Here is a 13829-nt window from a genome sequence, read left to right as displayed (position 1 = left end):
CTTAATACCGTAACTTACTTAGGTCTATATTTCAATATATAGGCTATTGTATCAATCATTCGTTCATGCCATCACAGAGCATTCATGCTTTGAAACGCAATCAAGTATTTTTGTTTTAAAATTAAACAAAGCAAGCTTTGAATAATTAGCCTGTTTTCTGTCTGCTGTAATAAAGGCTTTATATATTTTTTTATTAGAACAGACTGGTACACTTATTTACTTAGTGTTGTTTACACTGTTCCAAATGGTCAGACAAAGTATTGTAATCTAACAGCAACTGTTTGGCACACAATACTCACGCAACACTTCCTCCTATACTAGAGGAAGTGGCCGATTAATTAGGGCCGATTTCAAGTTTTCATAACAATCGGTAATCAGCATTTTTGGACGCCGATTACATTGCATTCCACGAGGAAACTGCGTGGCAGGCTGACCACCTGTTACGCGAGTGCAGCAAGGAGCCAAAGTAAGTTGCTAGCATTATCCTATAAAACTTATCCTATAAAAATCAATCAATCTTCACAATCACTAGTTAACTACTCATAGTTGAGGCTATTACTGGGTTAACTAGCTTGTCCTGCGTTGCATATAATCAATTTATCATCAAATCACAGCCTACTTCGCCAAACGGGTGATGATTTAACAAGGGCGCATTCGTGAAAAAAGCACAATCGTTGCACGAATGTACCTAGCCATAAACATCTTTTGCCTTAAAATCAATACACAGGAGTATATTTTTTTACCTGCATATGTAGTTAAGAAATTCATGTTAGCAGGCAATATTAACTAGGGAAATTGTGTCACTTCTCTTGCGTTCATTGCACGCAGAGTCAGAGTATATTAAACAGTTTGGGCCGCCTGCCTCGTTGCAAACGAATGCCAGAATTTTACATAATTATGACATAACGTTGAAGGTTGTGCAATGTACAGCAATATTTTGACTTAGGGTTGCCACCCGTTTGATAAAATACGGAAAGGTTGCGTATTTCACTGAAAGAATAAACGTTTCAGTTTCGAAATGATAGTTTCCGGATTTGACCATATTAATGACCTAAGGCTCGTATCTGTGCGATTATTATATTATAATTATGCCTATGATTTGATAGAGCAGTCTGAGCGGTGGTAGGCAGCAGCAGGCTCGTAAGCATTCATTCACTCTTTACTGCGTTTGCCAGCAGCTCTTAGCAATTCTTGATCACAGCGCTGTTTATGACTTCAAGCCTATCAACTCCTGAGATTAGGCTGGTAATACTATAGTGCCTATAAGAACATCCAATAGTCAAAGGTACATGAAATACAAAATGGTATAGAGAGAAATAGTCGACACGTCATAATTCCTATAATTACAGCAACCTAATATTTCTTTACCGGGAATATTGAACCACCAGCTTTCATATGTTCTGAGCAAGGAATTTAAACGTTAGCTTTTTTACATGGCACATATTGCACTTTTACTTTCTTCTCCAACACTGTTTATGCATTATTTAAACCATATAGAGCGTGTTTCATTATTTATTTGAGACTAAATAGATTTTATTTATGTATTAAGTTAAAATAAAAGTGTTCATTGTTCATTCACTATTGTTGTAATTGTCATTATTTCATATGTAAAAACGGCTGATTAATCGGTATCGGCGTTGAAAAATCATAATCGGTCGACCTCCATCCTATACCCTGCTTTTTCTTTATCTCCAGTAGTTTCCACAACTAAGTCAAATGTCTTCCACAGATCTGACTTCCCCTGAGCAACCAGTAAACATTCGCCCATTTCCAGTTTATTTTTCACGTCCTCTCCATCCATTTTGCTGTCACGTGTTACTGTGTTGGGAGTTTGTTATAGCCAATTAATTGATGTGATTAATAGGCTATAGGTCAGTCCCATTTTTTTTTAAATTTTAAAACCTTTATTTAACAAGGCAAGTCAGTTAAGAACAAATTATTTTACAATTACGGCCTACCCCGGCCTAACCCTCCCCTAACACGGACGACGCTGGGCCAATTGTGCGCCGCCCTATGGGACTCCCAACCATGGCCGGTTTTGATACAGCCCGATTTCAAACCAGGGCCTGTAGTGACGACTCCAGCAATGAGATGCAGTGCCTTAGACCGCTGTGCCACTCGGGAGCCCTATTGGTCACATGCATGCGATGCTTACATGTTTCACGTAAAGAGAGCAAGGGTTGAGGGAATGTTTTTCCTAAACAAATTAGGGATTTCGGTAACAGAACCTTTCAGTCAGACACAAGAAACTAAATGGCTGAAATGATGTAGCAGCTTCAGCACAGAGAGCGCAATAAACACTTCCTGTGCTGTGGTGCCTTTTCACTGCAGTAGGGAGGAGTGCGAGACAACGTGCGCCAGTCACACAGACCCTTGTTTATTTTTTAACAGTGTGACCATCGGGCCCTGAGTAATTTGTCTCAGTTATTTAATCAAAGCTTCAGTCAATCTAGGTGCATATGTAGTTGGTCTTATTCAAACACATAGGGTTGTCTATATGGAAAAATAAGTTTTAAAAAAGACCAATCGATTGATCAAAAGAACAGGACGACTCGGTCAACCAAGGTTTTCTTTTGTCGTTGACAACCCTAGTGGGAGGGTCAGGGTGTGTGTTCACCCGGTACACTGGGAGGGTCAGGGTGTGTGCTCACCTGGTACAGGAGGGTCAGTGTGCTACAGCAGAGTCAGCAGAGTCTGGACTCCACAGTCCACAAAGTTCTGGAAACGGGGCACCACATCACATCAAATAATGAGCCGGCTGAAACAACCACAGTGAACCTTAACACAGGAGCTAATACCGCAAAAACACCCTTGGAGAAAATCAGTCATCCTTAGCCTACACATGAATTACTGATAGACTGGCGGATGGTACTGTTTGTGCGCTCAAAGGACTCACACCAACACAATATAAGCTTTGCCAAACACTGCCACCCAGTGGCCATTACTTGACCAGCCGACAACACAGACGGTACAAACATTCCAATCAGTTCAAATAAAATGACATATCTGGTCATGCATACTTAACAGTAACCAAAAGGTATAGACAGTAATTCAGAAGACGTGAGCGTCACCTGGTTGACAAGCCGTGTCCTCTGCTCCCCGGTCCAGTGTGGTGAGGCGTACTGGGAGGAGAGCAGGGGGTCAAAGGTCAGACATACAGGAACACATAGCATCCTTTTATTCCTCCACTGGGAATATGTGGAGCAGGTGGGACTGTCGATCATGCTATGGTACAGTATGTCAGAGGTATGTGGGTGGTCTATGCATCTAGCATTTAACGCATGTATATTAGTTTAGTATATTATAATTGTTGATGCTCAATGTGTCATGTTGTATTGTGTGTTTTCCCCAGGGGACAAAAAAGTTGTTTCATTAATACGTTCTCTGCCTGTACAAGTATGTGTTTACCTGGTACGCGTAGGCGGTTTGTGAGTAGCTCATGGGCATCTGTGGCATCATGACTCCTTGAAGGCCGTTATATGAGTAAGGCTGAGAAAAGAGGGAAAAAACGAATATATATATATAGTCTGTCAATCTGGTGTAATTTTAGGAGCACTTGTGTAGTTTTCTTGGGCCATGTTTAGCAGAGCACAGCGTTGTGGAATGTTATATTGAAAAAAAACATGCCTCATATCTAGAATAAGGAATCCCGTCAGCTCTATTCAGGACATTTCTATTTGCAACGTCCAGTGTCTGCCTACTGAACATGGTGGGCAGGTGCACTTTTGGGACCACTATTAGTCCAAAAGTGTGAACTGATCCAAGCCCATCTTCAAATCAAACTTTATTTGTCACATGCGCCAAATACAACAAGTGTAGACCTTACAGTGAAATGCTTACTTACAAGCCCTTAACAGTGCAGTTCAAAAAGAGTTAACATATTTACCAAATAGACTAAAGTAAAAAATAAATACAAAGTAACACAATAAGAATAATGAGGCCATATACAGGGGGTACCGGTACTGAGTCAGTGTGCGGGGGTACAGGTTAGTTGAGGTAATTTGTACATGTAGGTGAGGTGACTATGCATAGATAATATACAACGAGCAGCAGCACTGTACAAAAGGGGGGGGGTCAAAGTAAATAGTCCGGTGGAGATTTTATTAATTGTTCAGCAGTCTTATGGCTTGGGAGTAGAAGCTGTTGAAGAGCCTTTTGGTCCTAGACTTGGCGCTCCGGTACCGCTTGCCGTGCGGTAGCAGAGAAAACAGTCTAACTTGGGTGACTGGAGTCTAACAATTTTATGGGCCTTCCTCTGATACCGCCTATTATATACAGTTGAAGTCAGAAGTTTACATACACTTAGGTTGGAGACATTAAAACTTGTTTTTCAACCACTCCACACATTTCTTGTTCACGAACTAGAGTTTTGGCAAGTCAGTTAAGACATCTACTTTGTGCATGACAAGTCATTTTTCCAACAATTGTTAACAGAGATTATTTCACTGTATCACAATTCCAGTGGGTCAGAAGTTTACATACACTATGTTGACTGTGCCTTTAAACAGCTTGGAAAATTCCAGAAAATTATGTCATGGCTTTAGAAGCTTCTGATAGGATAATTGACATCATTAGAGTCAATTGAAAGTGTACCTGTGGATGTATTTCAAGGCCTACCTTCAAACTCAGTGCCTCTTTGCTTGACATCATGGGAAAAATCAAAAGAAATCAGCCAACACCTCAGAAAAAAATTTGTAGACCTCCAAGGGAGCAATTCCTAAACGCCTGACGGTACCATGTTCATCTGTACAAACAATAGTACGCAAGTATAAACACCATGGGACCACACAACCGTCACACCGCTCAGGAAGGACATGCGTTCTGTCTCCTAGAGATGAACGTACTTGTGCGAAAAGTGCAAATCCCAGAACAGCAAAGGACCTTGTGAAGATGCTGGAGGAAACAGGTACAAAAGTATCTATATCCACAGTAAAATGAGTCCTATATCGACATAACCTGAAAGGCTGCTCAGCCAGGAAGAAGCCACTGCTCCAAAACCGCCATAAAAAAGCCAGACTACGGTTTGCAACTGCACATGGGGACAAAGATCGTACTTTTTGGAGAAATGTCCTTTGGTCTGATTAAACAAAAATAGAACTGTTTGGCCATAATAACCATCGTTATGTTTGGAGGAAAAAGGGGGAGGCGTGCAAGCCGAAGAACACCCTCCCAACCGTGAAGCACTGGGGTGGCAGCATCATGAGAGACTGGTGCACTTCACAAAATAGATGGCATCATGAGGAAGGGGAATTATGTGGATATATTGAAGCAACATCTCAAAACATCAGTCAGGAAGTTAAAGCTTGTTCGCAAATGGGTCTTCCAAATGGACAATGACACCAAGCATACGTCCAAAGTTGTGGCAAAATGGCTTAAGGACAACAAAGTCAAGGTATTGGAGTGGCCAAACCTCAATCCTATAGAAAATTTGTGGGCAGAACTGAAGCATGTGCAAGCAAGGAGGCCTACAAACCTGACTCGGTTACACCAGCTCTGTCAGGCGAAATGGGACAAAATTCACCCAACTTATTGTGGGAAGCTTGTGGAAGGCTACCCAAAACAATTTAAACTTGGGTCAAACGTTTAAGGCAATGCTACCAAATACTAATTGAGTGCATGTAAACTTCAGACCCACTGGGAATGTGACGAAAGAAATAAGACTACTATTATTCTGACATTTCACATTCTTAAAATAAAGTGGTGATCCTAACTGACCTAAGACAGGGAATTTTTACTAGGATTAAATGTCAGGAATTGTGAAAAACTGAGTTGAAATGTATTTGGCTAAGGTGTATGTAAACTTCCGACTTCAACTGTAGGTCCTGGATGGCAGGAAGCTTGGCCCCAGTGATGAACTGGGCAGTACACACTACCCTCTGTAGCACCTTATGGTCAGATCCCGAGCAGTTGCCATACCAGGCTGTGATGCAACTGGTCAGGATGATCTCGATGGTGCAGCTGTAGAACCTTTTGAGGATCTGGGGACCCATGTCAAATCTTTTCATTCTCCTGAAGGGGAACAGGTTTTGTCCTGCCCTCTTCACGACTGTCTTCGTATGTTTGGACCATGATAGTTCGTTGTATGTGGACACCAAGAAACTTGAAACTCTTGACCTGCTCCACAACAGCCTCGATGTTAGTGGGGGCTTGTTCGGCCCGCCTTTTGAGGGAGAGGTTGGTGTCCTGGCACCACACCGCCAGTTCTCTGACCTCCTTCCTATAGGCCGTCTCGTCATTGTCGGTGTCGCCAGCAAACTTAATGGTGTCGGAGTCGTGTTTGGCCACGCAGTCGTGGGTGAACAGAGTACAGGAGGGGACTAAGTACACACCCCTGAGGGGCCCCAGTGTTGAGGATCAGCGTGGCAGAAGTGTTGTTGCCTACCCGTACCACCTGGGAGCAGCCTGTCAGGAAGTCCAGGATCCAGTTGCTGAGGGAGGTGTTTAGTCCCAGAGTTCTTAGCTTAGTGATGAGCTTTGTTGGCACTATTGTGTTGAATGCTGAGCTGTAGTCAGTGAACAGCATTCTCACATAGGTGTTCCTTTTGTCCAGGTAGGACAGGTCAATGTGGAGTGAGATTGCATCATCTGTGGATCTGTTGGGCTGGTATGCGAATTGGAGTGGGTCTAGGGTATCCGGGAGGATGCTGTTGATGTGAGCCATGACCAACCTTTCATAGCACTTCATGGCTACTGACGTGAGTGCTACGGGGCGGTAATCATTTAGGCAGGTTACCTTCGCTTCCTTGGGCACAGGGACTATGGTGGTCTGCTTGAAACATGTAGGTATTAGACTCGGTCAAGGAGAGGTTGAAAATGTCAGTAAAGACACTTGAGTTGGGCCACGCATGCCTTGAGTACACATCCTGGTAATCCATCTGGACCAGCAGCTTTCCTAATGTTGAACTGTTTAAAGGTTTTGTTCACGTCGGCTACCGAGAGCGTTATCACACAGTCATCCAGAACAGCTGGTGCTCTCGTGCATGCTTCAGTGTTTCTTGCCTCGAAGCGAGCATAGAAGGTATTTAGCTCGTCTGGTAGGCTCGCGTCACTGTGCAGCTCGTGTGTGGATTTCCCTTTGTAGTCCATAGTTTTCAAGCCCTGCAACATCCGAAAAGCGTCAGAGCCGGTGTAGTAATATTCAATCTTAATCCTGTATTGACGCTTTGCTTGTTTGATGGTTCGTCTGAGGGCATAGCGGGATTTCTTAAAAGCGTCCGGATTAGTCTCCCACTCCTTGAAAGAGGCAGCTTTAGCCTTTAGCTTGATGCGGATGTTGCCTGTAATCCATGGCTTCTGGTTGGGATATGTACGTACGGTCACTGTGGGGACGACGTCGTCGATGCACTTATTGATGAAGCCGAAGACTGAGGTGGTGTACTCCTCAGCGCCATTGGATGAATCCCGGAACATATTCCAGTCTGAGCTAGCAAAACAGTCCTGTAGTGTAGCATCCGCATCATCTGACCACTTCTGTATTGAGGGGGGTCACTGGTACTTCCTGCTTTAGTTTTCGCTTGTAAGCAGGAATCAGGAGAATAGAATTATCGTCAGATTTGCCAAATGGAGGGCAGGGGAGAGCTTTGTATGCATCTCTGTGTGTGGAGTAAAGGTGGTTTAGGATTTTTTCCTCCTCTGGTTGCACATGTGACATGCTGGTAAAAATTTGGTGAAACTGATTTAGGTTTGTCTGCATTAAAGTTCCCAGCCACTAGGAACATCGTTTCTGGGTGAGCATTTTCTTCTTTGCTTATGGCCTTATATAGAGTTGGTTGAGAGCGGTGTTAGTGCCAGCTTCGTTCTGTGGTGGTAAATAGACAGCTACAAATAATATAGATGAGAACTCTTGGTAAATAGTGTGGTCTACAGCTTATTATAATGTACTTTACCTCAGGCGAGCAATACCTCGAGACTCCCCTAATATTAGACATCGCGCACTAGCCGTTATTGACAAAGACACACACCCCCACCCCTCGTCTTACCAGACGTAGCTTCTCTGTTCTGCAGGTGCATGGAAAAGTCCGCCAGCTCTATATTATCCGTATCATCGTTCAGCCACATCTCGGTGAAACATATTACTGTTTTTAATGTCCCGTTGGTAGGATAATCTTAAATCATCAATTTTATTTTCCAATGATTGCACGTTAGCAAAGAACAACGGATGGCAGTGGGAGTTTACTCGCTCGCCTACCGATTCTCAGAAAGCAGCCTGATCTGCGGCCCCCTTTCCTGCGTCTTTTCTTCAAGCAAATTACGGGGATCTGGGCCTGTTCCAGTGAAAGCAGTATATCCTTCTCGTCGAACTCGTTAAAGGAAAAAGTTTCTTCCAGTCCCAAGGTGAGTAATCACTGTTCTGATGTCCAGAAGTTATTTTCGGTCATAAGAGGCAGTAGCATCAACATTATGTACAAAATAAGTTACACAAAATGCAAAAAAACGAACAAAATAGCACAATTGGTTAAAAGAATGTAAAACATTAGCCATGTTCTTTGGCGCTATCTTGCAACAGTGTCTGTGTTCTTAAAGGCACACAGGGACCTGGTCAAAAGTAGTGTACTATATAGGGAATAGGGTGTCATTTGGGACCCAGACAGTGGCTTTGGGGTGATGACAGGGCCTTACCTGGATGTAGGGATTGCCCCCGTTGAGTACAGGTGAGGGCTGAGCCACGCCCACTCCCATAGGAGAGCAGCAGGTGCAGTAGATGTACTGGGAGGGGCTCATCCAGGGGACCTGACCAACCAGGTGAGACGGCATGGAACCTGGGCGGGGCAAACAAATAAACAGAATGCCAGATCTCACAATGCTTTGATGTGGTCAGCTAACCACATCATTTGATGTAGCAATTTTGATGTCTGACTGCAGTCGATGACCTGGCACGCCACCATTGGTTGATGCTATGCAACATCTGCAATGTAGTTGAACTGGTACATGTTTAGCCAGAACCCAGACTTCAGCAGTGGCAATAGAGTACAAAAGACAAGGTAAAATAGCTACTACAAACACACAGATTAAAAAAATGAACATAAGTGAAGCAACACTCACGTGAGCTCCTTTCCTTCATGATTGCTGGACCCAGCTTCAGTTTCCGTCCTTTAAAACTGATCTGTTGCTGCAGAGTAAACACGGTGAAGAGGAAACATTCGCTTGTGATTAGAATGAAGGCAAAGTTTTAAAGACTTGACTCCATTTAAGATGCATTATGTTAAATAAATGGTTCTTACTTCAACGATGGTTTGGATGTCGACATCTTCATTGAAGTAAACAAATCCATATCTACACAAAGAATGACATTGTTCCATATAAGGCAAGGTTTATTTGGATGGATCCAATTGCCTTGACTACAGCCTACTAATTTGTGACTCACCCTTTGCAGATGCCTCCGCGGTAAGTGATGATTTTCACTTCTTTCACCGCGCCAAATCTCGCAAAGAAGTCCCGGATTTCATTCTCATCCACCTAAAAAAAAGGGCCATATGAGCAAGTTAGATGTTGACTTTATTGTATCCATTAGGGAATTATTTTTGGTTAAGGATCAGTTTAATTCCAGTGAGCAGGCCAAATGAACAGAGACTATCCCAGTGAAACATTCTCACCCCCTCCAAAGCACACTTAATCATAGACTTCCCCATGTGGAGGCTCTGCATAATAAGTAATCAAATCAAAGTTTATTTTTCACTTGCACAGGATACAGCAGGTGTCAACGGTACAGTGAAATGCTTACTTGCAAGCTCAGTGCAGGGGTCAATATCAAAATATAAAAAATTTAAATAAAAAATTATCAATATTAAAAAGTCAATAAAAGTATGCATAAAAAATATTAAAAAATCGAAAATGGAAATGCCAGCAGAAAGAACAAGAATATACACTATAGCAGTTAGTTATTCACCTTCATGTCGATTCCTCCAACAAAAAGTGTGTTTGGTGTCATTCTACCTTCAGGTAAAATATAACCATTTGACAGCTTCAAATTTAGGGATGTCTGAAATCCATCTCTCTGTTTCTGAATATCCTGGAATAAAGAGAATAAAGTAAATATTTAATTGGTCACTAGTTCATTTGCCTGCCACTTTTCTATAAACAACCACAACAGCCTGCTGAAGAAGTTAGCTGAAAGATATTAGCCAACTAATGTAGGCATCTATTGTGGCCAGTACCAGAGTAGGCGTCAATCATCAGATAGATAACTTTAATCTACTGACCTAGCTAGCTAGTTCAGTCACAGATGAAAGGCGTTAGCTAGCTAATATCCTGGATAGCTCATCATGAGCTCATTCACTCTAATAGAATTTCAAAAAGGCAAGCGGGAAATCGTTGACAATCATAGTTCAGCAATCAGGATATTGTCCGACAGTTCCCGGCTAGGTAGCTAGTTCCCAACCACTTAATAGAAAAACTGATTAGTTCTAACAAATTTGTATTAATCTGTGCTAACTACAACTTCGACACATCAACTAGCTGGCTAGACAGCTTATGAACGATTATATTTTAGTGCCAGGGCCCTGGCTAGCTAGACTAGGAGGCACGAGGCAACCACCATCACCAGAGCTGGCAGCTAGCCATGTCAACTACCTACTTAGCTATAAACATAGTTAACCTTGTAATAAACTGGCATATCAGCTGGTTTTAATCAAGCATGCTAGTTAGTCTTTTAGATAATGACCTAGAAATGTTACACTTGTAGTTTACAAGTTCGCTAAAGTCAGGGAACTTTAGCTCGCTTGTGCGAGAAATTGGACAGCTAAAAAAATATCAGTTCGCTAACATTATCCGCGTCTCAGCAAACTGTTCACTAGACGTAGTAGAGGCCGGGCAATTCATTCATTTGTTCACTAACATATATAAATATTGTGGTTGGATCATTGCCAAAACACAGACTTAGCTAAATACTCACCATTTCTAAAACCGTTAAAACAGAATAAATTAAACACACTGCCGCGCAAACTTTCCCCGCTTCAAGTGCACGAAAAAAAAAGTTGAAACTAATGACTGTCAAAAAGTCACGCCCAACGCACTTGCTGAACCTAATTGGGATGTTTCAAAAAGTAGACAAGGGGTGTTTTTCCGAATGTTTTTATGATCTATAATGTTTTTTACGGGTCATTTAGTTACAACTTTGCTAAAAACAGTAGGCTATCTTTTAAAGATTTACAATATTTAGTGGTATACACTTTTATTGATAAATAAAGACGTCTGATATCGAGAACCTAGTTTACAACCCCCTCCCAAATGTGAATCAATGGTGTGATACAAAAATGGGAAGTGTTTCTGTTATGAGATGCGATATGAGGTAAGTTTCACAACGATCAAGAATGTAGCTGTTTAAAATGTGTGGAAAGTAAAAGTATACGTATCCATCCAGCTACAGCTTCATTATTTAAAAAATCACAATATGACAGAAATGGCAATCAAGTCCATATTTGATTAAATATAAATCAGAGTCAGATGAGGATAAATCGAGCTGCCACATATTGGTATTGCTCATGCATAGCAGGTAGAGTGGCATGCAGAGAAGGGTCCGACTACAGTATTCGCGTTTTGGTGAATTAATGGTCTTCACATGGGGGTTAGCTATCTCTCTGCCTTCTCGCTGCCATACTCCTGATCACTACCAGATGGTGCTATTTACCTACCAGCCTTTGCTAATTACCCTCAGCTTCAGGTAGTTGACCCTGAAAACAGGGTCAGATATTTATCATCCCTCTAATGCAGGGTTCAGGTCAGGATTGTAGGTAGAGTAATCTGATCCTAGAGCTGTTGTTAGGTTAAACTTATATTTAAAGTATCATACATACATGACCCCAGTGGGAATGTTATGGAATTATAACACCATTATTACAACATTACAACAAATAAATGATTAATTTATAATCATGTAATTTTTGAAATTATTTTCAGTGTGGTGTTGGGGGGCGGGGGGGGGGGGGGGGGTCACAGATACAATATACAAATTAACATAATTTAATATTCAGTTAATTCAGTTTCCATTTATTATTTTCCATTTGTTATTTTCCACATATATGTACCTGTAAACTTTTTTTTGAAGGTACCGTACATAAATACACAGAACAAAAATAAAAACGCAACATATAAAGTGTTGGTCCCATGTTTCATGAGCTGAAATAAATGATCCCAGAAATGTTCCATAGGCACAAAAAACGTATTTCTCTCAAATTTTGTCCACACAATTAGTTTACATCCCTGTTAGTGAACATTTCTCATTTGCCAAGATAAACCATCCACCTGACAGGTGTGGTATATCAAGAAGCTAATTAAACAGCATTATCATTACACAGGTACACCTTGTGCTTGGGACAATAAAAGGCCACTCTAAAATGTGCAGTTTTGTCACACAACACAATATCACAGATGTCTCAAGTTTTGAGGGAGTGTGCAATTGAATTGCCAGAGGATTTAATGTTCTGAAACAAAGCTAAAAATGTGCCAGTTCTTCCATGGCCTGCATACTCACCAGACATGTCACCCAATGAGCATGTGTGGGATGCTCTTGATCGACGTGTACGACAGCGTGTTCCAATTCCTGCCAATATCCAGCAACTTCGCACAGCTATTGGAAACGAGTGGGACAACACTCCACAGGACACAAGCCTGATGAACTCTATCAAATCAAATGTTATTTGTCACATGCCCGAATGCAACAGGTGTAGGTAGACCTTACAGTGAAATGCTTACTTACAAGCCCTTAACCAACAATGCAGTTTTAAGAAAATACCTTAAAAAAGTTACAAATAAAAGTAACAAATAATTAATGCGCAGCAGTAAAATAACAATAGCGAGGCTATATACAGGGGGTACCGGTACAGAGTCAATGTGCGGGGGCACCGGTTAATCGAGGTAATTGAGGTAACATGTACATGTAGGTAGACTTACTAAAGTGACTATGCATAGATAATAACAGAGAGTAGCAGCAGCGTAGAAAAAGGGGGGGGGGGGGGGGCAATGCAAATAGTCTGGGTAGCCATTTGATTAGAAGTTCAGGAGTCTTATGGCTTGGGTGTAGAAGCTGTTTTAGAAGCCTCTTGGACATGGATTTGGCGCTCCTGTACCGCTTGCCGTGCAGTAGCAGAGAAAACAGTCTGTGCACACCAGATACTGACTGGTTTTCTGATCCACACCCCTAACTTTGTTTAAAGGTATCTGTAACCAACAGATGCATATCTGTATTCCCAGTCATGTGAAATCCATAGATTAGGGCCTTATGAATTTATTTAAATTGACTGATTTCCTTATATGAACTGTAACTCAGTAAAATCTTTGAAATTGTTGCATGTTGCATTTATATTTTTGTTCAGTATACAAAGTACTGATCATTTTGATCATTACAGAGCTAAAAAGTTATAATAGATTTAGTACGTAAGGGAAAATAACCAAAAGGAAGTGAGCCTCCACTCACAATCTCCCATCCCATTCCCCCAACCCCACCCATCCAACATGTCATCATCCAAAGAAAGCTAAAAAGTATAAATTATGAAAATACAGTTGAAGTTGGAAGTTTACATACACTTAGGTTGAAGTCATTAAAACTTGTTTTTCAACCACTCCACACATTTCTTGTTCACAAACTATAGGTTTGGCAAGACGGTTAGGACATTTACTTTGTGCATGACAAGTAATTTTTCCAACAATTGTTAACAGACAGATTATTTCACTGTATCACAATTACAGTGGGTCAGAAGTTTACATACACTAATTTGACTGTGCCTTTAAACAGCTTGGAAAATTCCAGAAAATTATGTCATGGCTTTAGAAGCTTCTGATAGGATAATTGACATAATTAGAGTCAATTGGAGGTGTACCTGTGGATGTATTTC

At 41.5% G+C, this 13829-nt stretch overlaps 1 protein-coding gene across 1 annotated transcript; it reads right to left on the bottom strand.

The window, feature by feature from the left end:
- Window positions 1–2673: 2673 nt before the first annotated feature.
- Window positions 2674–13426, bottom strand: LOC120022039 (deleted in azoospermia-like). The gene is made up of 9 exons (XM_038965835.1): window positions 13412–13426; window positions 9887–10009; window positions 9365–9456; window positions 9222–9273; window positions 9043–9109; window positions 8620–8759; window positions 3409–3489; window positions 3072–3122; window positions 2674–2718 (listed from the first exon to the last, which is right to left on the bottom strand). The coding sequence occupies exons 1-9, from the start codon at window positions 13424–13426 to the stop codon at window positions 2674–2676; spliced, it is 666 nt and encodes a 221-aa protein (XP_038821763.1).
- Between the last annotated feature and the right edge of the window lie 403 nt (window positions 13427–13829).

The sequence above is a fragment of the Salvelinus namaycush genome, chromosome 27, assembly GCF_016432855.1.
Source record: "Salvelinus namaycush isolate Seneca chromosome 27, SaNama_1.0, whole genome shotgun sequence".
NCBI lineage: Eukaryota > Metazoa > Chordata > Actinopteri > Salmoniformes > Salmonidae > Salvelinus > Salvelinus namaycush.
Note: the sequence above shows the minus strand (reverse complement) of the source record. Positions and strands in the feature narration are given on the sequence as shown.